The sequence below is a fragment of the Xenopus tropicalis genome, chromosome 7, assembly GCF_000004195.4.
Source record: "Xenopus tropicalis strain Nigerian chromosome 7, UCB_Xtro_10.0, whole genome shotgun sequence".
NCBI lineage: Eukaryota > Metazoa > Chordata > Amphibia > Anura > Pipidae > Xenopus > Xenopus tropicalis.
Genome location: NC_030683.2, coordinates 68,807,129 through 68,829,764, shown reverse-complemented (window position 1 = coordinate 68,829,764; position 22,636 = coordinate 68,807,129). Strand labels below are relative to the sequence as shown.

The following is a 22,636-nucleotide window of genomic DNA, read 5'->3' as shown; positions in this document are numbered from 1 at the left end:
TATTATTGGTCATAGTGACAGTTAATAGAGCAGTAATAACGCAGGATTTAGGAAGTCTAAGTTCATCCTGAACAGTAAGAGAGGGTTTTAACTTAGAAAATGATGTGCTAACTTTTTCCTCGGACCAGTTCACCTGTTCAGAAAAAGTTGCCCAAGTCCGGGGATTTCGCTTAAGTGGGCAGATTATGGAATTTTAGGTTGCTGTTAGTGATGAGCGAATCTGTCCCGTTTTTTCCTGCTGTGGTTGATATCTTGTAGGACTGCAATACATTCTAGCTTGCATGCTATTTATGATCTGTGGTTACCTAATAAATAAATATAGGTCCTCTCCTCTCTACACAAAGCAGGTATGTTGCTTCTCTTTTAACCTCTATCACTAACATTATGTTTCTGCTGCTTCTTGTGTCTGTATCTGCACGTCCATGTTTTAAGAAACAACCATCTTTGCACTTGAAAGCAGTCATAAAGAACATCAGTTAAAGGAATCACTTAATGCATATGCTTTCTGAAACCATTTATCCCTATCATGCATTGGGACCAATCCCACTTTGCAGAGTCTCTTTGTAAGTACCCTGTACCTTGCATAGAATGTTTAGAAATTTAATTTATTGGCAAATTTTGTGTTTTGCACCATCACTAACATTGCAGTACAAAATGCAATACCATTTTTTCCTGCTGTGGTTGATATCTTGTAGGACTGCAATACATTCTACATTTCTATTTCAATCACAAGACTCATGTAAGGCTCGTGTATGTCCACAAGTGAAATTGAGGTCCCTGCAAATTCCCCACAGTTAGTTGCATATCACACTACTTTTACTGAAGGTACTTACATCAAAATGCGCTCCTTTCTGCCTTCCATTCTGAATCTAACACTGCTGAGCCTATTGATGCAGTGGAACCCTCACCACCCTCTATCAGTTACCATATTTCAGTTCAGAAAGAATAGAGCACAAATGTCACTTGCACATTGAACACCATAAATTGTGTCAGCAAACACCAGAAATATGGCAGGCAAACTTAGAAAATATTTGATGCAATTGTGCCCCAATTTGCAGTGAAACACATGCACAGCTGTGTTAATTTTAACAAATTAAACTTAATATAATCTGTTAAAAGAGACTGGTAGAATAAGCAGGGTGCATGTCTTCCAAGGCATAATACCACTTGCAAGATGGTTCTCTTTAAAAGGGTTAAGGAATTAAAACATCATACGGGTATAGGATCTGTAAACCGGAATGCTTGGGACCTGGGTTTTCCGGATAAGGGTTCCCTCTGTACTTTGGATCAACATAACTTACGTTGCTAAAAATCATCTAAACATTAAATAAACCCAAATAGGATTGTTTTGCCACCAATATGGATTCATGCAGCTTAGTTGCAATAAAATACAAAGTACTGTATTATTATTATTATTATTATTATTATTATTATTATTATTATTATAGAGAAAAAGGAAATCAAATAAAAACAAATCACTTTTATTGTCACATCATATTACTGGTACACTGGTACAGTACATGTGAGTGAAATTCTTGTGTGCAAGCTTCACATGCAGCAGTGGAGTACAAAATATAGAATACATATGCACATGAGTAGGCATGTATAATGTATGTACAAAATATAAGAATGAGTACACATTGAATAGTGTGGTAGTGTTGCTGAAGTGTCTATGAAGTGTTAGTGGTCAGTGTTCAGCAGTCTGATGGCCTGATGGAAAAAGCTGTTACTCAGCCTGCTGCTATATCTCCTGCCTGACAGAAGTAGTTTGAACAGTCTGTGGCTAGGGTGACTGGAGTCTTTGATGATCCTCTCCACTTTCTCCATGCAGGGAATCATGCAGGGGCTCATGCCGAATCTCTTCAGCCTCCTGAGAAAAAAGAGGCGCTGTGAATCACTTCAACCATTTTTAAAAAGTATAATCATTTCCCTCAATTCAACTCTATGGGAGATAGTGTTCCCGTACTTCGGAAGTTTCCGGATGAGTTTGCGGATGAGGGATCCTATATCCGTAGAGGATTGTAAATCAATCTTAAAGTGTATTGGAATTAAATATTCACTGCAAATGTTTCTGCAATGCAACTTGTTTTGATATGCAGTCTCTAGAGTTTATGGGTACACACTTCATAGAGGATGGTGCAATAAAAACAAATCACCAGATGGTGCAAAACACAAAATGTGCTAAGAAATTAAATTTCTAAACATTCTAAGCAAGGTACAGGGTACTTACCAGTACAAAGAGACTCTGCAAAGTGGAATTGGTCCCAATGCATGAGAGGGATAAATGGTTTCAGAAAGCATATGCATTAAGTGATTCCTTTAACTGATGTTCTTTATGACTGCTTTCAAGTGCAAAGATGGTTGTTGCTTGAAACATGGACTCTGTAGTGCAGATACAGACACAAGAAACAGCAGAAGCATAATGTTAGTGATAGAGGTTAAAAGAAAAGCAACATACCTGCTTTGTGTAGAGAGAAGAGGACCTATATGTATTTATTAGGTAACCACAGATCATAAATAACATGCAAGCTGAAAAAGGAAAATAATAAGATAAGAAATATCTTATTATTAATAATAATAATAATAATAATAATAAGAAAATACTCTATTACAACATATGCATGCCAGTCTATTAACTCATATTACTGTGTATGTCAGCATATGATCTTACGTGTGTAACTCATAAACCCTAATTTTCTAACAATACAAAAGTATATTATCCAGTAAAACTTAGCAAGGAACCATACATTGGCTTTCATAAGACTAATTGCCCTAGCACAGACAAAACCTACTGCTAACTGGTTGCTGAATGTTATTTTTAAACACCTATACCATAAGCATGAGATTCTTATTCTCACCCCTTTTATCTGTCCCTGCCCCTAGCCAATAAGATTGTGGACTGACAATTATTGAACCACAAGGTCCAAAAGACTGGGTGTGGCAGGTACTCTGCATTGTTTGTAGTTATGCCCTGGGGTATTTAATCCATATTTCTAAAAATTGATACAGAAAACAAAAGCCATTTTTAACAACCTAACTCTTGTTAACTCTCTTGCATTTAATATAGATCCAAATCAAGTTTATAAAATAATGTATAAAATGCTGAATTTTGAAGAGAGCTTAGAGTAGATTAACATTGTATTCAGGCAAAAATGCATCAATATAAATCTGCTGGCTGATTTTCAGAAATACTGGGAATGTTTTTTTCTGTCCATGAATCATTCTTTCAGATCTGTTTGTGACTGATTCTCACAGTTAATAGCTGCATTTATTGAAGTTACAATGTTTGGTGTCTAACAGGGTAAAATAGAAGCGAGAATTCCAGTAGTACAAAACAGTGTTCAAACCACATAACAAGACTTTGTATACAGTAAAAATGCAAATCCAGAATGTATTTCAGCAATACAGGTTTTGGGTGAGAATGTTCAGTAGTTAATTATTAATTATAGAAATATGAATGCTTTCTACGCCTGTAACACAATAAATTGCAGTAATTCTTCTGTAAAAAAACATAACTTCTCAGACTCCTCTATGTTTAAGGCCTTATGCCATGCCTTATTTATAAAAATAGAGCAGCCACTGATAATGTATTTAATTAAGACAATGTGACAATGTGAGTATGCTAATTGCCCCATACTCACATTGCAAACTATTGCAAAAATACTTCCCCTTTTTTCTTCTTTTTTTTCTCATTTTAGTTCCCCTTTTTTTTCATTTTACTTCCCCTTTTTTCTTGTATATCTAACCGTTCACAACTGCATGTAGTATACTAATTGCATTAACATGAAGACTGAATAGACTGAAATGAGAGGTTCGGGGCATAAGCACCCAGACCTGTAGTCTAATTTGGTGAGCGTTTGGTTTGTTATAAGAAACCATTAAATTTAAGTTTTAAGCTTAAGGTTATAGTTCACCACTACATAAGCATATAAGTGAATAGGAACGACTGGGAGCCTCCAGACAAACAGAGTCAAGCGGATTGCAAAAAAGTAGGACTGCTACTTAAATGCAAACAAACATGGGTGAACATCTTCTGTGGTTTACTTTGTTTTAGGAGCCCCCCCCCCCCCCTTAGAAATAGTGCAACAATCTATTATGGTAAAATCCTAATTAAAAAGTTGTAAATGGAGGAAAAATGCGCACAAATAAGAATAAAAATTTGCATTTCGCAATGTAATATTGTTCATTAGGCTGTTAAAGCAGTGCACATTTTAACTGCGCATTGCGAACTTTTAAGGCATGCTTAAAGGTGGCGTATTCTTTTGGAGCAAACTCACAGAAATGCTGCACTGACTTCTCTGTAAAAAGATTAGTTGTGTCTGTTTTCCTCTGCCACAGACACGCAGCTTTCAGCTTCCTGCTCTCTCCTGCTCCCCCCTCCCTCAAGAATGCTAAGAACTCACCCCCCCCCTTAGGAATGTGGATCTGAGCCAATCAGCAGGAAGCTGACTCTTAGGGGGAGATTTACTAATCCACGAACAGTCCAAAGGCGCCCGAATGCATTTTTTTCGTAATGATCTGTATTTTTGCGACTTTTTCTTCACCGTCGCGGCTTTTTCGTATGTTCTGCGACTTTTTTGTCGTCGCCAAGACTTTTTATATATTTTCTGTGACTTTTTCAGAAAAAATCGGATTGGTTTTTCCGCCGTTTACAATCGCTCAATATGAAAAAATTGCGATGGCGGCGAAATAGTTGCGCAAAATACGAAAAAGTCGCGACAGCGACGGAAAAGTTGCGACAAATACGAAAAATTGTGACGGCGGCGAAAAATTCGCAAAATTTTCATTTCCAATACGTTTTTTTCCCTTTCGTGATTCAGATTCGTGGATTAGTAAATCTCCCCCATAGTCTTGCTAACTGAGCATGTTCACTTGGTCCCAGTGTCTGTGCAGGAGCGAGGCATTATGGGAACTTTCTTTATACAGCTCAGCGTTTTTTCTTCCTGTTTGGCTTCAGATCTTCTGAACAGGAGAAATATGGGAAGACCTAAGGGCACTATTGAGACAACTTGTAGATTGTAAGCTCTTTTTGTAGATTGTAAACTCTTTTGGGCAGGGCCCTCTTCACCTCTTGTATCAGTTATTGATTGCTTTATATGTTACTCTGTATGTCCAATGTATGAAACCCACTGCGGAATATGTTGGCGCTTTATAAATAAATGTTAATAATAATAATAATAATAATAATAATAATAAGGGCTCTGGTACACGGGGAGATTAGTCGCCCGCGGCAAAACTCCCTGCTCGCGGGCGACTAATCTCCCCGAGTTGCCTTCCCTCTGCCATCCCACCGGCGAACATGTAAGTCGCCGGCGGGATGGCAGACGCGGCGGGGCGATTTCGGGAAATCGCCGAAAAAGCCTCGCGAGTCTTTTTCGGCGATTTGCGCGAAATCGCGCTGCCGCATCTGCCATCCCGCCGGCGACTTACATGTTCGCCGGTGGGATGGCAGAGGGAAGGCAACTCGGGGAGATTAGTCGCCCGCGAGCAGGGAGTTTTGCCGCGGGCGACTAATCTCCCCGTGTACCAGAGCCCTAACTGAATGAATGCCTGCAGCTTGAGATTAAATCTTTACTAGCCTTTCCTTCTCCTTTAAGTGTTTAATTAAGAAGTTTTATTACATACACTGCACACTGTCGAAAACAATAAAATTCCCAAACTTTCTTCCACTGTTGGAAGTGGTCGCTGAACAGTTTCCACGTTCGCAAAGCCCATATAAAATTCACACAAAGGCAATTTGCATAGAGCATAATTTACATAAGCCCAAAACAAATACTAAGTAATAAGGGCTCTGGCACACAGGGAGATTAGTCGCTCGTGACTAGGCCCCAGTTGTAGCTACACCTCAGTAAATAAACAACATGTTTGCTGTTCTGTTTGGTAGCTTTAGTGGGCAGTGTACTAAATATTGGGTGACTGGAGACCCCTGACAGATGTATTTACCCCTTACAAGTGTAACTTGTACTCATCTGTAAATATACCTAGTCTTTTAAAGTACTGCTGAACAAGAAACTGGGCTTACCATTGCTGCACAAAGTCCAGTTTCTAAACCACCCCTTAATTTCCTATATAGATATATACTATATATCTTGTGGTATCTTGTGTCTTAAAAAGCATCTTACTACATCCCTATGACCTGTGCATATGTGAATTGCCACTACATTTGGCAGGAGCATGTAGGTTTGCCACCTTTACCACACAAAACAGATGGAAGTATAACCTTGATATTACACATCTCATCCTAGTACCCACTCTGCATATAGGCAAAACTATAAAATGACAATGAACTTTGTGAAGGCAACTGCTATGTATAGGAACAGGTCCTTGAAAGTGTAGTGGATGTGTGAATTTCCACTGCATCAAACTAATAATCATGAACATTGTGAATGAGATACTTTCGTACTATGCCATGGTGCTTGCAGCTAGGGGTCAACTGGTGTTTTAGATCCCTATGCTAAGCTTCCCAGTGCTCATCAGTAATGCTCTTAGAGCAGATGAAACAGTTCACCCACAATTGGGATCTTTCTGTGCAAAACCCAAAAATGAACTATAGTATCTACATCTATTTAAAATCATCCCTGAGCTCCATTTTACTTTCTTTTAGTACTTACAGAATAAATGAAATGTGTAATCAGAGATGGCAAAATCCTGATTTATAGACCCATCTCAACAATATTTAATAACTCACATATGCTTTATAGCATTTTTCTTTAAATATGTGATATCACTCCTCCAAGGCTGTCTTTCATTATATCAAGCTTGCTTATTGCATGCAGTGCTAGAGGGGCTTTGTGTGTGTCAAGGATTTTGTGGGTTGGATAGCGGTGGATTAGTCTAACACTTTGCAAAAGACAAATATCTAAGATCAAAAAGCCTAAAACTACTGGAGTATTTATCCATTAAAGGGAAGCTGCCACAAATAGTTATTGCAGAAGCAATAGTCTCATTTGCAATAGTCTCATTTTTTTCAGAAGAAAAGGTGCTGAGGCGATGGGTAAAACTAGAACTCTGATGGGGGCTTTAACAATTGATGGCTTTAATGAACCACAGTTCTGTACAGAAGGGGAGTAAAATTAACTAATACAATATTCTGCAGAAAAAAGGAGTCTTAGCTGTACCATAAAGCAGCTGGGCAACCAAGAGATCCACATTACCAATGTGATTTCTGTGTCTCAGCCTACATGTTAGTTAGATTTCTTAGGTAAAAAATGTCTTCTACAAGGAAGAAAAATCAGTTTGTCTACATCTAATGTGATTTGGCATGTGAATTATTGTCCCAGAGAGAGAAGCTTTGCATGCTTGATGTCATGTGCAATTTCAGAATCTGGTGCATCCAAATCACTGCTTTTTCTGCTTCCTATGTCACTCGCTTATTTAATTTTCCTTTTTATATTCAAGCATCTACTAGAAAATGTAAGAATAGGACAACATTACATACAGTATGATCCTCCAATTTAATAAGGCCATCTGTCATGTTATATGGCAGGTGAAAGGCAAAATATTTTCTGTTATAGAATGGTGGATTCAAGTGGTACCTACACAAATTTCAAAATGTCACATCCTGATAGGAAGTCAGCACAGCTTACAGCAGAACCTTTAAGAAACAAACCCACCTTACAGACTGTGGTGTATAATAAAAAAGAGGATCAACAAAAGTGTGTGTGTTTAGGCAAGGAACATTAGAGGCCCAGAATGGAACTAGGAAGCAAGCTAAGAAGGATGGAGCAGATTAAGTACATGACTGGATAAGGACAAGAGGAAGCAGACTGGAAAGAGGCAGGACAAGGAGAAAGTACAGGATAGCATAGAAACATGATAATAAAATATTGAACTGGACAAGGACAGGATAGAGTAGCAAAACTACTCAAATGATCAAGGTCAGAACAGTATGGAGTATAAAATTTGTAGATCAGAATTGAGGTTAAGAACTCAGATAATGAAGTTCAGGTTCTTAGTTCTCTAGCATGTTACAGTTATCAATTTTTTTTCTTAAATAATCTAGCAGAAAAAAATGCAATTACATAGAAAAAAAAAGTTGAGGAAAAGTTGCAATTAGTATTCTGGCCTCCCGTGGTTATGCTTCAGCCATATCCTGGCCACCAGTGTAGATACAGAACAAAGGTCGACAACTACACATAGAAATGCATCCACCTGCAAGAGATAAGTCTTCTAAAATAGAAGTTAAAAATACTGTTATCTCTTTGCCAAGATTTTGGCCTCCTGCTACCAAAGTGCAATCATGGAAAAGCCATGTTTTGTTTTTTTCTATATCCATTATTCTTTCTTTTAGCAAGTGGCTTAAACTACTATTTTTTATTATTATAAGCACTATTCGATTACACATACCTGTACTACTGATTCTGAATCCCTTTGATGTGTTGAGATGTGAACAAGTTGTTTCTGCCTCCTCCGTAGCTTATGACTAGATGAAGGATATCTACTAATGTCACGCACAGCAGGTGAACTAGGGCTTCTTTGCTTACTAGACAAAAATGTACATTATTAAACAAGCACTTAATTCATTTTACAGCTGATCTGCTTTTCAGTGAATATCTTAATCTGTACTTATGCATTTTTATCCTTATTGAGCTACCACTCAAGGTATCTTCAATGTATTATATGTTGCATTTATGATGATGCACTTGAGGCCAAGGCATCATGAATCTCATTTTGCTGAAATTCAACCAAGGCAAGGGGGCGCATGTAGGTAACCTGTAATTCTAGGGCTCCACCCTGAAGCTGATCTCTATTATAATACTCCATTATCTAAATTTGGTTTGGATTTGGTAGGAGATTTTTATCTAAAGGCAGTATAACTGAGTTTCCCTATTCCTCCCCTAACCCTAGCTTCTCCCTCCTTTCCAACTTTTATACTCTGGCTTTGCTAAAGTACTTTAATATTCTATAAACCCACACAGTTAATGAAACTGTAAATATTACAGTTATTGCAGGAAATATAAAAAAGAAACATACTCATACTGGCCACCTATGATATCAGACTGAAGAACAGTTATAGCATTATAGAATTTTAGAACTGATCTATGTCCAGTGCTGTGTGCAAACATAACAATTTTTTTTGTAATTTTATTTTTTCTGTCTAGATTTGTGATTGACTGTACTCACATGACCCCCATAATTGTTGGTGACTTCTATATAGATTCAGCTAGCTTTTGCATCCTATTGCTGCAGCTCAACATTTTTTCTCACCATTACTTTGCTCTAAAGTCCATACACTTCCATTTTCAACAGAAGGTTCACACTTGCTATCTGTGTTATGGATGAAACTTTAGACCATTTTAGATTATAAGACTTGGTGTATGACGGAAATCATACAAAATACGATGCAAAAGAATAATTCAACTGGGAACCAATTAGCTACAGTATGACCTTTACTACTTCATATTAAATGAATGCCTACTATTTATAGGTATAATAATAACAACAGAAATGAATGACAATAACCCTTACTGTATAAAAACATTGTTAGTTTTCTTCATTTATTCTGCTAAAAATTGTGACTTGCCTGAAAACAATTAGTATCAAAAGGTAGATTAATCATTAATGTATTCTGTAGTTTGAACATAATATTAGGAGCAATAACATACTACCAAAACAGTTTTTCAATAGGTTACAAATGTCCTAGTCTGTTTATAAGGTCATTCAAGTCTTCTGTTCTGTATAACCTTATAATTCTCCAGAGCCCATAAATAACTTGTAATACATATCATTTCAAGTGATGCCAAACCAGGAAATAAATGGGAACTTGGTTCAAGGAGTAAGAGGTAAAATATTCACACCTGTGTAATGTGACTATGAAAATGCTTTATACGGTTTATTATTTATCTGTATTTTTTTTTTAACAAATCGATTATATTTGTTTGCAGTTAGGAAGGAACACAAACATACTGGCAAGCGAAAATGCTGCACATTTTAAAAATAAAAATTTGTCTCAAAGGATATTATTTTATTTTCGGCTGATGTCAAGGCTTCCAGAAATACACTGATATTACATGAAAAAGCTAATCCTTGCAGGAACCCTAATACTCTTGGCAACAGTAGATATGTGACATTATGTATCAGGATCCTGCTTAAGGTGTTCTGCATCACCATTAAAGGGACACTATTTCTATTTATAAAAATGCAATAAACTGTAGTGTATACTTAATTACTTTTGATAACAAGGTAACTCATCCATGTTTTTTCCTGCCCCGCCATGCTACAGCATTATAATTAAATTTTAAAGGGAACACAGTCAAGTGATACGTCAAACACACTGCCCCAATAAAGTGTTATGAACTCTGAAACAAAAAAAAGGAAAATTATAGTGAATAACATTGTGGGGTGTTAATTGCTTTCTACCTTTACCTTGACCACCTTTATAATGTCTTCTGTTTCTAGAACATCTTACATAGTTACATAGGGTTGAAAAAAGACCATAATCCATCAAGTTCAACCCTTCCAAGTAAACCTAGCACACACAAACCTATACTGACTTATCTATACACACACATACATAAACCATATATACCAACATCAATACTAACTGTAGATATTAGTATCACAATAGCCTTGCTATGCTTGTTCAAGAACTCATCCAGGCCCCTCTTATAGGCATTAATATCTAATTGTATTTAATCATGTGGTGTGCCTTCAAGGAATTTGAAATACAACTACTAAAAGAACACAGTAGAACTAGAACTGTCAGGTTAATGCACACTACATTACAGTTCTAACTTGAGTTATTCTTTGGTAGTCCAGAATTCTGTATTACTGTTCAGTATATTGAGAAGTCTAATAATCGCTGGCTTTGGGTATATATGAGGGAATAACCACAATCTATGAACTTACAGTGTATGTCAAAGGAAAAATGTTTTTACTTAATGACACTGCATTTCTTTAATGGCCTCTTTGTCTTTGGGCTAAACATTTTTTAAACTTATTAAGTTAGTTAAATGTATGATAACACAATTATATACAGGTACTGAGCAGAAAGACACTTTCTTACCTGTTTTTCTTTATTAACAGGGTTAGTTAAACAACTTGCCATTTACAGTGGAATCTGAGAAAGGACTTTTTTGTATAAGAGAAGCTATCCCTTATCTATTGACTGCCAAAGAATTTGACCAGGGAAATTCCTTGCCACATAAGGCTTACCTTACAATACAACTTTATACATATACAGTAAATGAATAATTCACAATAATCATAACAGGATAACCAGCACCCAACAATGGCCAAGTTTTAATTTGTTGAGAAATCATATCCAGATCAGATTTCAGATTTCCCCATAGACTTTAATGGAGTTTTCACATGATGGACCATGAGATATATTTTTCTCATCAAACTAAATCTGGCACACTATATTAACAAAATCAATTGGGATAATGGCACATTTTATTTTAAGAAAACTAATTGTATTGAAATTTGGGAATATGATAATTTGCCTATCACACTACCAAACTAGAACAACATTTATGAAAACTTAATTGCTATCATACTTCCTCCATTCCTGGCTTTATTTGTAAAATGGCGATTGTGCAGATGACTGAAATTAAGCTGCATCCAAAGTTTGACATTATTTAATTTCACCCCAAGATAGAGTGATACAGTTCAAAGTATTTCATAAGTTATATTACTCACCCAATTAACTGGCAAGAACAGGACAATGAGGTAAATCTAAGGTCCTAGTAATACATGTTATTTCGTCATGCCCCAGTATTTTGGAGGAGAATTACAAAAGCTCCAAAGTAAGAAATGGTTGGGCACAATATGTAGGAATGTAGGGAACCTGCAGCAAGAGTACTGCCCTAAATTAAACTCACTTAGTTCTCCTAATAAATATAATTTCTGGCAAACATGGGATTAGATCTATAGGAAACCATTGACACACCTGATGCTAATGCTCCAGAGATATCTGTAACCTATATACAGTACATCCAAACTTTGGCCTGATTTAGTCTGACTGTATATTTTTGTGTTTTGTTGTTGAAATAAAGCCAGACACCTAAAAGCCCACTGGTTTCTAGTTTGTTCAGAAATCAAATATAGTTTGACTGGATAATTAGCCTTATAAAGATAAGAAAAATCGGTTTTAATAAAAACATATGATTGGAAATTTGTTGGGAAAAAGTTGAAAATGAAAGTGAAAGTCCTGACTGGTTCCTACTAGCAACTTATATTTCTAACTATGTATTTAATTTTAATAAAAGACAGCTTGTTTCCAGAGAAACTTCGTTGTATCTCACTTTCCAACTTACAGTTCTGCTGAGTCTCTATTTAAAAAGGAGAAGTTGGTAAGACCTCAGATAAGCCCTCTGCATAATAAGCTGCTTCTTATTACTAAGTGCAGCTTAGGAAAGTTTATACAGAGCTCCCTGCAGACAAATCACCTTGTTTATAGGGGGAGAGGGGTTAGCGAGATAAGTGGAAAACAAAACAGTTTTCCAGTAGAGTTTATAAATAACAAAAATAAATCATTAAATGACCTGAATTAGAAATGGTCTCTAAATCAAAAACATTTGTTTGGCCTTTCAGCTCATGATCATGGCAAATACTAAGAGAAAATCTTAAGTGTTAATAATGCAAAGATGGTGGCCAGTCTTATAATGTATTATGTTAATAGCTTTTAAGACTGATCTCTCTATACTTTTTGACCCGCTCTCTTCTAATTTACTATCATGCTTCAAAGGACTGAGGTTCCTTGACTTTTAGTTGAAACTTACCAAATCTACAACAAATTAATTTGAATGATTAATTGGATACACCCTTGGGCTGTTGAACCAGCTAACCTGCCTAATCTTTTTTGGGTCTTCCACTCACTATTTCTGCACTGCAAGGTTGTAGGCAGCTGCAGATGTTTGATACTTAATGTTTATTTCTGGAAACCGTCTTGTGGGGGGCGACTTTGCTTTAGGTCACATCTGAGTGAATCATTTTCACACTTTTTCAAAATACAGATTGTGACTTGTCCATATGTTATTATGGTAAATCCAACCTAAAGACTTTAGGCTACTTATCGAGAACTAAAAAAACATGGAAAAAATATGGTACTAAGCTAAGAATCTTTTATTGGGTCACTAAACGAAAATGCTCTTGCAATGTTGAATTTGTAATGCTTTTAATGCTTAATATATCAGGTCATATCAGGTCAACACTAAGGTTGATTTAAAAAATTGTGTTAGGTCACTATAAAAATATATTGCATAAAACAACTCAGATGTAAAACCCTGCTTCAATTAATGAAACCAATTTCATAAAAATATGCTTTCTTTGCAGTATGTACCATTGAGGAATCCTAAATAGAAAATTGCCATTTTAATTACCAAGGGCCACCCCCTGTGAGCATACAATTTGCAGTGCACACTGACAAACCAGAGGCACACATACATGTTAGGTCACATCAGGCAATGAACGGACAAAGTTCTGTCCTTTACTCCCACACCACCTCATGTTTCCTATAGCTGCATTATTTCCTGATAGGTGATCTCTGTGGCCCCAAAAACACCAGTTTAAAATGCCTGTCAATGGAGGAGGGGGGGCTCAGTGTTACTATTCTTAAAATGCCTCTAAACTCTTGTACATTTGTTTAATAAAAATTTACATCCCTAGACTAATATATCCACCATTTTTTGACCTGAGGGTCAAGCAGAACAGTCACATTTGGGTGTCCCATTAATCTGCAGTATAACATATTGTCAGATGTCTTAGTGCAAAGTATTCAGTAAAATTAGAATACATTTAAATAAATAATAGCAATGGTTACTCATTCTCACATAATTAATATATGGAAAAATATAATCATTAAAATATAAAAGCAATGCCTTGGGAAAGACGAAACAATGTGGTATTTTCAAATACAGTAACTGCAGTAGAATAACCTTATAGTGATCTGATAATCCAATCTCACCATGACTATGGGCACATATTAAAACCATTATATCATACAAAGACGTTTATGAAGCTTTTGCCTATGTTTATAAATCCCACAAAGGCCCACATCTAATCTGGTCTGCTCCAACATAGAATATTGTTAGAAGTGTTTACTCACTGTGTAGACCAACTAGAGGCAGGAAATCCAGCAGCAATTCATTTTTTTTTCTTTATTTCGATTTGAAGTAAACAGCATGCCAGCATTTCAGAAGGCCACTGTCCATTCCTCAGTCCAAGATCATCGAAAACAAATAGATGAATCTCCACTATTACCAAATGTACAGCTGTTACAATTAACTTCTGGCATTTTTAGCGTATAATGACTGGCTTTGGAGTAAGAAGCATCCAATTGATAAACATGAGTCATCTAATGACAGATGATTAAATGCCATGTTCTTTCCTTTCTCCCGGATTAACATATTAGCCTTTTTTTTAAGGGGGCACTGCCATTAAATAAGTCTACCCACCGTTTAAAATGAATGTCTGAGCTTTGTAAAAGCTACATAAAGGCCCCACAATAAATGGTTCTATTTGATGCACATGTGCACTGTTGCTTTTAATGTCACTTGCCACTAGTGCACTCTGTCTTTATGTAATAGGGAAATCTGATATTTGCTAGCATGCAACTTTGCATCAATGCAATAGCACCGAGCAAACAATGTGGATCTGGTGGCTATCTCTGTAAAATCTAGGGAAAGGCTTTATACTGTTTTCTCTCTGTCTGCACTTAATTCACAGGGAGAATGGCATAAAAATCACCTCTAGCCCTGAACACTCATCCAAGCTCTTCCATTAAGTATTAATGAAAGACTGGCTTTTGAAGTTCCCAATCACAACTTATTGACATGCTTTGAAATATTGCTGGATCATGATTACCCGTCTCCATTTATATACTTCTCAAGAATAAAGAGGCTGATAAATCAGTGCTCTTACTGTTACCAATGTTATCGTTTATGCATAAGAACTCAACATTTTCTGTAGTACTTCAGTAAATAAAAGGAGGAACAAAGGCCAAATAATATAAAAACAGAAATAAAACAAATTGTCAGATTGCCGTGTTCATGAGATGTTACAATCTAAGGGAATTAGGAAGAAACATGAGCCATGGATCTGTAGTAGTCTTTCATATTAGAACAAGAGAAAGCAGAGATGAAACTGCCAGATAGCCTCGGGTGATTAAGTAGGGGCACTGGTTAAAGGTACAGTATTCCATGTGCAAACATAATTCTATTGTGGGACTGTAACAAAAGCCTCTTACAAATAACAACAGATGCACAATGCAAACAATTGTTTTTGTTTTAATATACAAGCATACATGTTGTGGATCTTTAAAATATTTAGTGAATTATCTGTCAGAAAAAAAAAATCAGTGTATGTAATAAATAGGTAATACTATCCCTGATTAACAATTTTAATATAATAACTGTCTACTGAAAAGTATGACTGCAAAATGCATTTGTTATACAGAAATGTATTTCTTAACAACTTTTATTACATACCCCATTATTATAATTACAAAGTATTTTTGCACACCTCAACTCTTGGTTAAGGTATTTTCATTTCCTCCTCCTGATTAGTCGTCCCGCAGTGTAAATCACCTGTGGGAAAATATACAAGACACATTAGCTTTTCAAAGTCGCCAAAAGTTTCCACATTATTGCCACTGGGAAAAGATTAGTGTGAAAGAAAAATATAAAAAAAACGAAGAAATTTGCTTTTTATAAATTAAAAAAAAAAACTAATGTATTTTCATTATGAAGTCTACTTATTCTATATATTTTTCTTATTTAATGAATGAATGAATAATTAATTAGTTCTTATTTAATTAATTAATAAGACCTACTAAATTCGATTTGTTCTAAGTGCAGTTTTCCGGCAAGATGCTGTACAGAAGCAGACACCTGTTTCTCTAATTGGAATTTCGGTAGGGATGTTTCAAAAGGGTGAGCTCTTGTTTCTGTTTGACGTGCTATTCTGGGCTACTTGTGACACCTCAACAAGAATCTTTCAGTTGAGTCAATTTACAGCTATTATCCTTTGAGTGAATTCACAGCGATTCTTTGTTTTCCAGCAAAGCAAATATTTTCAAATAAAAAAATATTTACTAGAGGCTATTTAATATATACTTTACAATGATGTTGATGGGGACTGGGCTAAATTTTGGTTTTTGTTTTGATAAAAGGATGAACCACTTACTGTAATGACACATTACAGTTTCTGCAATTGTTAAATTGTTTTACTTACTTGAACTGGCTCTGTATGCATGCATTAAGTATATTTAACAGCTGCAGCTTTGTACTTGTTATCACTCTTAATTGGGTAAGTTGATATCAGCTGCTGTTTCTCACATAAAACTTATGGGGTTACGTAAGAAAAGACACTACGTTTGCCCAGAAGGAGTAACCCATAGCGACCAATTAGCAGGTGGCATTTTTTAGCCATCTGCTTAAAAGCAAACATCTTATTGGTTGCTATGGGTTACTGCTCCTGGACAAACTTGCATGCCTTCATCATGCATCTTATCCAGATTCTAATTTTAAAAAGTAAGCTATATGGCATTAAAAAAAAAATCAGTTCTACGTAGAGTATCTGGGGAATTGCCCTCCTTCCTGATTCTATACAACTTCATTGAGAATCACTGGAATTAATTTTGGTTAAACTGTTCAGATTAAAGGACAAGGAAAGGTTAATATAAATTAAAAGTAAGTCTAAAGGCATTCTTTTTAAGTACTTACTGCATATCTAAATTCCCAGATCCCTGCTTGCTTCTCTGAGATATGGTGCTTGCAGCCTACAGCAGTGTGAAGACTACAGTGACATCCCTGAAATCTCCCTCCTCTTCCTGTAGGCAGCCTTCAGTAGCAATGCACATGTGTGTAACTTGATCCTGTTTCCTGTTCTGAGCCACACATGCCCACCAGTCAATCAGAAGCGGATCTGCCGGGGGGGGGGAGGGAATGAAACACATGTGCAGTATGAAGCAAGAAGGGAAAGGAAGGCAGAATACGTTTTTAAAGATGGCTGCCTGTTCAAGAAAACAGATAGAAAATGTGAAGTAATTGTGACTGAGAAAATATTTGATTAGGTGAGCCAAAAGTGTGGCGTTTTTACTAAACAATAGGAGGACTATTGGGCAGTATGCTTTTTTAAATTTTGACTTGCTTTCTCCTTTAAAGCAAGATTTGTTGCAACTGCGGTATTTTTTTCACTCACAGCCATGTTAAGTGTTGTTCATGGTGCAATCCTGTTTCGAAGTATGTTTGTATGGGTTCCAAAATCAAAAGAAGGCATGCCATAGGACCCTGCTTTAAGATGTATTTTAATCTTGTTTCAATAAAAATCAACATTTTAATTTGATACAACCAGTCAGTGGTCCTATGGAGCGTTCCTTCTTTTGATTTTGGCACCTAAACACCCTGAGATGTATTGGTGAGTTGATCCTTAATTAATATAATATAGCAACAAGGCTGGGTCATGTGCACCTGGGCCAATACAGTCCGTGGGGATTCTTTATCTGGAAACTTGTTATCCAGAAAGTTACAAATTATGGGAGGGCCAGACTCCATTATAAGAAAAATAATTCAAATTTTTAAAAATGATTTCCTTTTTCTCTGTTCTAATAAAACAGTACCTTGTACTTGATCCCAGTTGGATATAATTACTCCTTATTGGAAGTAAAACAATCCTTTTGGGTTTATTTATGTTTAATTATTTTTTATTAGGAGATCCAAATTACGGAAAGATCCCTTATCTGGAAAACTCAGGTCCTGAGCATTCTGGATAACAGGTCCAATATTTAAAATAAAGTTCTGTGATTAAAGAGCTGTTTATATTGCTTTTGATAGATGTTTTAAAAAAAAAAAAAAATATTTAGGGCCTTGTCTACAGTGAAACTGAGAATAGCGTTTTTATGTCACTCAATGCATTAGGTGACAAAAAACTTAACTAAACCTGTAATGTACTTAACTTACAGAGTAAAGGGCAAGTATTTAAAACTAGTATTTATATTTGGAAGGTTTGTAGAAATTTACAGGCATTTACACATTGGTTACTCTGGTTTGTGCAGTTAATAGAAAACTCAGTCACACAATATGAGCAAATCTGTCTCTGATGTGGTTGAGAGGGTTAAAGGTATGAATGCAATATTTCATTAAGCTTTAATAAGACAGTTATGGCATGGCAAGGCATTAAAGAACATTAACAAGGACTATTAATGGCAGTATAAACAGTAGTGTAGTGTATACATGTGAACTGCGGCTCTGTTTATCCCCTATTAATAAGCTTTCAATAATCCAACGCTATTTATGTTCCATAAATAAGCTCTTATATTTTCTCTCTGCTAATTTATTTCTCATGCTGTCACTTTGGCAAGAGGATGGTTTTCATCTCTTTAAAGTGATACAGCAGTAATTATGCACTAAATGCTTCCAGAGCCTATGTGGGATGAATTCAGCTAGTAGGAAGCTATAAGCCCATTACAGAAGAAGAGCAAAATAAAGGTTCATTTCAGTGGGTTAAAATGGTTCAAGGTCACTCTTATGGTTGGGGTGGGGAGTTAAAAATGATTTTGTGTATTTTAATTTGTGGTATAACATAGTATGTTCTGTCCCCGGTAGGTTAGTGGCAGTGCTCTGCTCTGTGCTTCTTTTTCCAATTGTATTGCACTGCAAACTACAAACTTACAATGACACAGCAGCTGCTGCAGGGATTAGTGTCAGGAAGGGTTGCAGGCCCATGTTGCCTGACCTGAGCTGTCAAAGAATTAGCTCCTGTCTCACTGATCAATATGCTGTTGTTGGTTTTATATTCCAATAGCAGGAAAGGCTGGATAAAAATAACACAGAAGTACAGTAACCTAAGTTTATACTCAGTGAATATTAGTACTTTTCTTATAAATACTGGGAAGAAAGTGATTTACTCCAAGGACCTGTTCAGAAGCCAGAACAAATTATAGCTCAATATATACTGTAGGACTGGACCTTGTATTTTCAAAAAAAACAAAAAAAAAAAAATACAGTGTTTAAGGTTTGTAAGATGATGATAAAGAATGAAAGTACCAAAGCATTGCAGCCTTGCTCCAAGTGTGACACTGTAGGCACTAATCACTCAGTGGAACTGCATTCCTATACATGATCCTGTTAAATAAGAATAAAAGGTTAGAGGCTCTGTGCCACTTTCCTATCGAAACTAGCAGCCAAAGTGCATACTGTGTGGTAAAACACTGTTCCCCCAACATGGCAATCCTGCAGGTAAACTTTGCCCATTGCTCCTCCCCCGTTATCGAAGCTAAGAGAGAGGGTTACAGGGGATGAGAGGTGCTAGTGGGATGGCAACACAACAGAGAAGAGAGAGAATAATAAACAGAGATCGGGAGAAGAAATATATGTAGAGAGAGAAAGGGAGGGAGGGAGTGAAGAAGAGAGGAGGAGAGGTGGGTCAGAGGGAGGGAGACAAGAAGAGACAGCGCAGGCACAGGCAGAACCTCCGAGTGCGGATCCCGGGGAGCTCCGGATCAATTTGGATCCCTAGAGATTGGCTTTTCTGCTCCGATTGCTCAGATCAGTACCTGCCCCTGGAGGTCCTGTCCCTGCCCCGGGGATATGTAGCATCACTTCGGGGCTAGAGTCCGCAGCAAGCTCAGACTGTGTGTTGGGGGGGCAGGATGGGGTTCGCCCCCTGGAGGTGGCTATTCGCCCTGTGTCTCAGGTTGCTCTTCCTTGTACCCGCAGGAGTGCCGGTGCGCAGCGGGGATGCCGGGTTCCCAAAAGCCATGGACAACGTGACGGTTCGACAAGGGGACAGCGCCATCCTCAGGTAAGAGGTGCTCATTTGTATGGCTACTGTGATTTCGGAAAGTGTTCTCCTTCTGCGCAGTCTGAATTCCATGTTTTCTGCCTGTTATTTCCCCTCAAGAATGCTAAAGATCTGAGCATTGCAACCAACTGGACTGTTGTGTAGCGCTGAGGGCTTAGTACAGGCACTTTACAGATGTGTTGCGAATTTCAATTGGATAATTATTGTAATTACTTGCTATGGTATGTTAAAACTGGGACATTCATTTTTGTAAGGAGATAATGCTACTATCGCACATTGGACACCACCTGTATTCTTTAAGCATTTTTTGTGTGACAGAACCCACTTGTAGGGCCCCATGGTATAAGGGGGTGTATGAAATATATTGTGTAGGAAGCTTGAACCTATTTCCTTATACAGAACAATCTTGACTTCATGCATAAAGCAGTAGTCTAGGTTTGGCTGGTATAAGCAGTAAAAATATCACCTCATGCACAATCATCTTTTTCCATGTTGAGACACTGTTAGTATATCCTTATGTACAGGAATTGTATGTATATATGCATGCTGAGCCAGGGTTAGTATAGCTTCATGTATAGGCAGTGTAAGTATATCTTCATGTAAGGGCAGTGGAAGTATATCCTCATGTGCAGACAATGTAAGTTTATCCTTAAGACTATAGGCAGTGTAAGTATTGCTTCGTGTAAGGGCAGTGTAAGTTTAGCCTTCTGTACTGGCAGCTTAAGTATCTCTGCATGTAGGGCAGATTAAGTATATAGTCATGTGCAGGCAGTATAAGTATATCCTGGCATAGACGATGTATGTGAATCCTCATGTACAGACTGTGTAAGTTTATCCCCAGGTATAGTACATCTGCATGTTGGACCAGTGTTAGTATATAGTCGTGTACAAACAGTGTAAGTAAATCCTCACATATAGGCAGCGTAAGCTTGCTCCTTCCTCTAGCTAGCCTAAGAAAGGTCCATTGTATAGACAGGGTTGAGTAATGTGGGTTTGTGCACATAAAGGAAATGTAAGTGTGGGAGTCCAGGCTCCCAAATTAGCTAAGGCAGACTTTACCCCTTGTTTTGTTACTAAAGGTTTTATGATATTTACAATATTCATGCATAGGCAAAAAATACTTGATCTGGCATATATGATCATAATTTTATTCTTTGGTTCCTTTTAAAATGTGTTGGTCTAGCTCCTCACACTGTAAAATTGGCCCCTGGTATAGGAAGAATAGGTAGCCCTGAAGGAGGCAGTGCAGGCTCTAGTGCTGAATGAGTTAAACAGTAAATGATTGAGGAGCCAAAGGGGCTTGCCTGTACTTTGAAGAGACTCACATTAGAGATGGGGTCAGTATGAATGTGCCATGAGCAAGAACGTCAGTATATCTGAGTGCTATCGCCAAATTATATGGGTCATGCATTTTTCACAACAGACTGATTTTCATTAAGTGAGCCCATCTAACACATCAAATAGCCGATAAATGTCTGTATTATAACTGCCTTGTACTGGTAGCCGGAGGTAGCATCAGATATTGGACAGTAATTGTTGCTGCAACATCTATTGGAGAAGTTCAAATTCAGAATTACCCTATAACACTTATTAATTATCCCTTTGCATAAAGGAGATCACCTTCACATAATTGGATCAATATTAAAATAATCAATGTCAGCCATAGATCTGTGTCTTTGTCAGTTCCTCTTCCTAGAGAAGGCAGCATGTTATACTCTGTTGGTGGGGTGTGGAAGTTTAATAAAATTATGGCATAAACTATACACTCAGATCTATTTATTATCTAAACTTTTCATATCATTTATTTCTAACAGAACTGCATCATCATGCAAAGCCTAAATCATAGCAACACAAGAGCAACCCTGTGTGTAATGTCCGCTTTATACAGGGAGAAATAATATTCTATGCAGTTTCAGCAATATAGTGCTGTACAATGTGGAATGCTGCCGTTACATCCCTGCTCAATGTTGAATGCTTTGTAAGCACTGGAGTTCAGTGCTACCTCGGTTGGGAATACACATCAGCACAACACTACCCACGGATCCTGTGCTGCATGTAAACATCAACATCCAGCTTGTCAGTCTGTATACAAAGCCAATATTTTGCATGCACTTAAAATACTGCATACTCAAATTCAGGACACCATTTGTTTGAATTTTCTTCAAATGATTGTGTGGGTTTCATCCAGGTACTCCAGTTTCCTCCTACAGCACAAAAATGTACAGGCAGATTAATTGTCTTTTGATATATTTGCCTATGGTGCATGTGATCAAGACCTTGTAAGCTTCACACAGACAGGGACTGATGTAGATGATGTATTATCCCTGTAAAGCAATGCCCCAAAATAATATGTTGGCACTTCAGAAATTAAGCAAATTAATAATTGGTTGCTTAAGGCGCACAGTTATTCTTTGAGGTTTACCATCACAGCCTTAGGCATGCAGCACAATGTTTTCTTGTGTTTAGTTTTTGATTTTTGTTCATTGTAAACAGGCCAGAAGTCCTTAATGCCCTCTTTGGGATACTGTGTTAATGAGACATATGGTGCTGAGATTGGATACCTCAATCTTTGTAAATAATGAGTTACCGAGGGTCATTTGGGGGAAGTCAGGAGTTTAGCAGGTGCGTTCACATCAGTTATAAGGTATCAGCATTTTTGTGGGCCATGTATGATTATATTGTATGGCTGAGATGAGCCACGGCTGTTTTATTTTCGGATTTGCACTTGCCACCTATTTACTGTCCCTGAACTACTGTAGATGAAAGTAAAGCTAAATTCAATTCTATCCAATGTATGTATAATCTATCAAAGTCTAGTTGAGCATTTATTTGTAATATGTGTGCCCTTTCAAAAGGATTTACACAAACAAATACATACATATATTTATATACA

General features: G+C 36.9%; 1 protein-coding gene and 1 long non-coding RNA gene across 5 annotated transcripts in view; one reads left to right on the top strand and one right to left on the bottom strand.

The window, feature by feature from the left end:
* Positions 1-22,636, top strand: part of ntm (neurotrimin) — a 708,001-nt gene that overhangs the window by 450,410 nt on the left and 234,955 nt on the right. For all 4 annotated transcript variants that reach the window (XM_004916004.4, XM_031906604.1, XM_004916007.4 and 1 more), the window contains exon 2: positions 19,659-19,743. In XM_004916004.4, the coding sequence (XP_004916061.1) occupies positions 19,659-19,743 (85 nt within the window). The remainder of the gene's footprint in view (positions 1-19,658; positions 19,744-22,636) is intronic.
* Positions 1,565-10,290, bottom strand: LOC105947766. The gene is made up of 3 exons (XR_001924918.2): positions 8,347-10,290; positions 2,231-2,382; positions 1,565-1,870 (listed from the first exon to the last, which is right to left on the bottom strand). It is a non-coding gene; the product is annotated as an uncharacterized LOC105947766 (long non-coding RNA).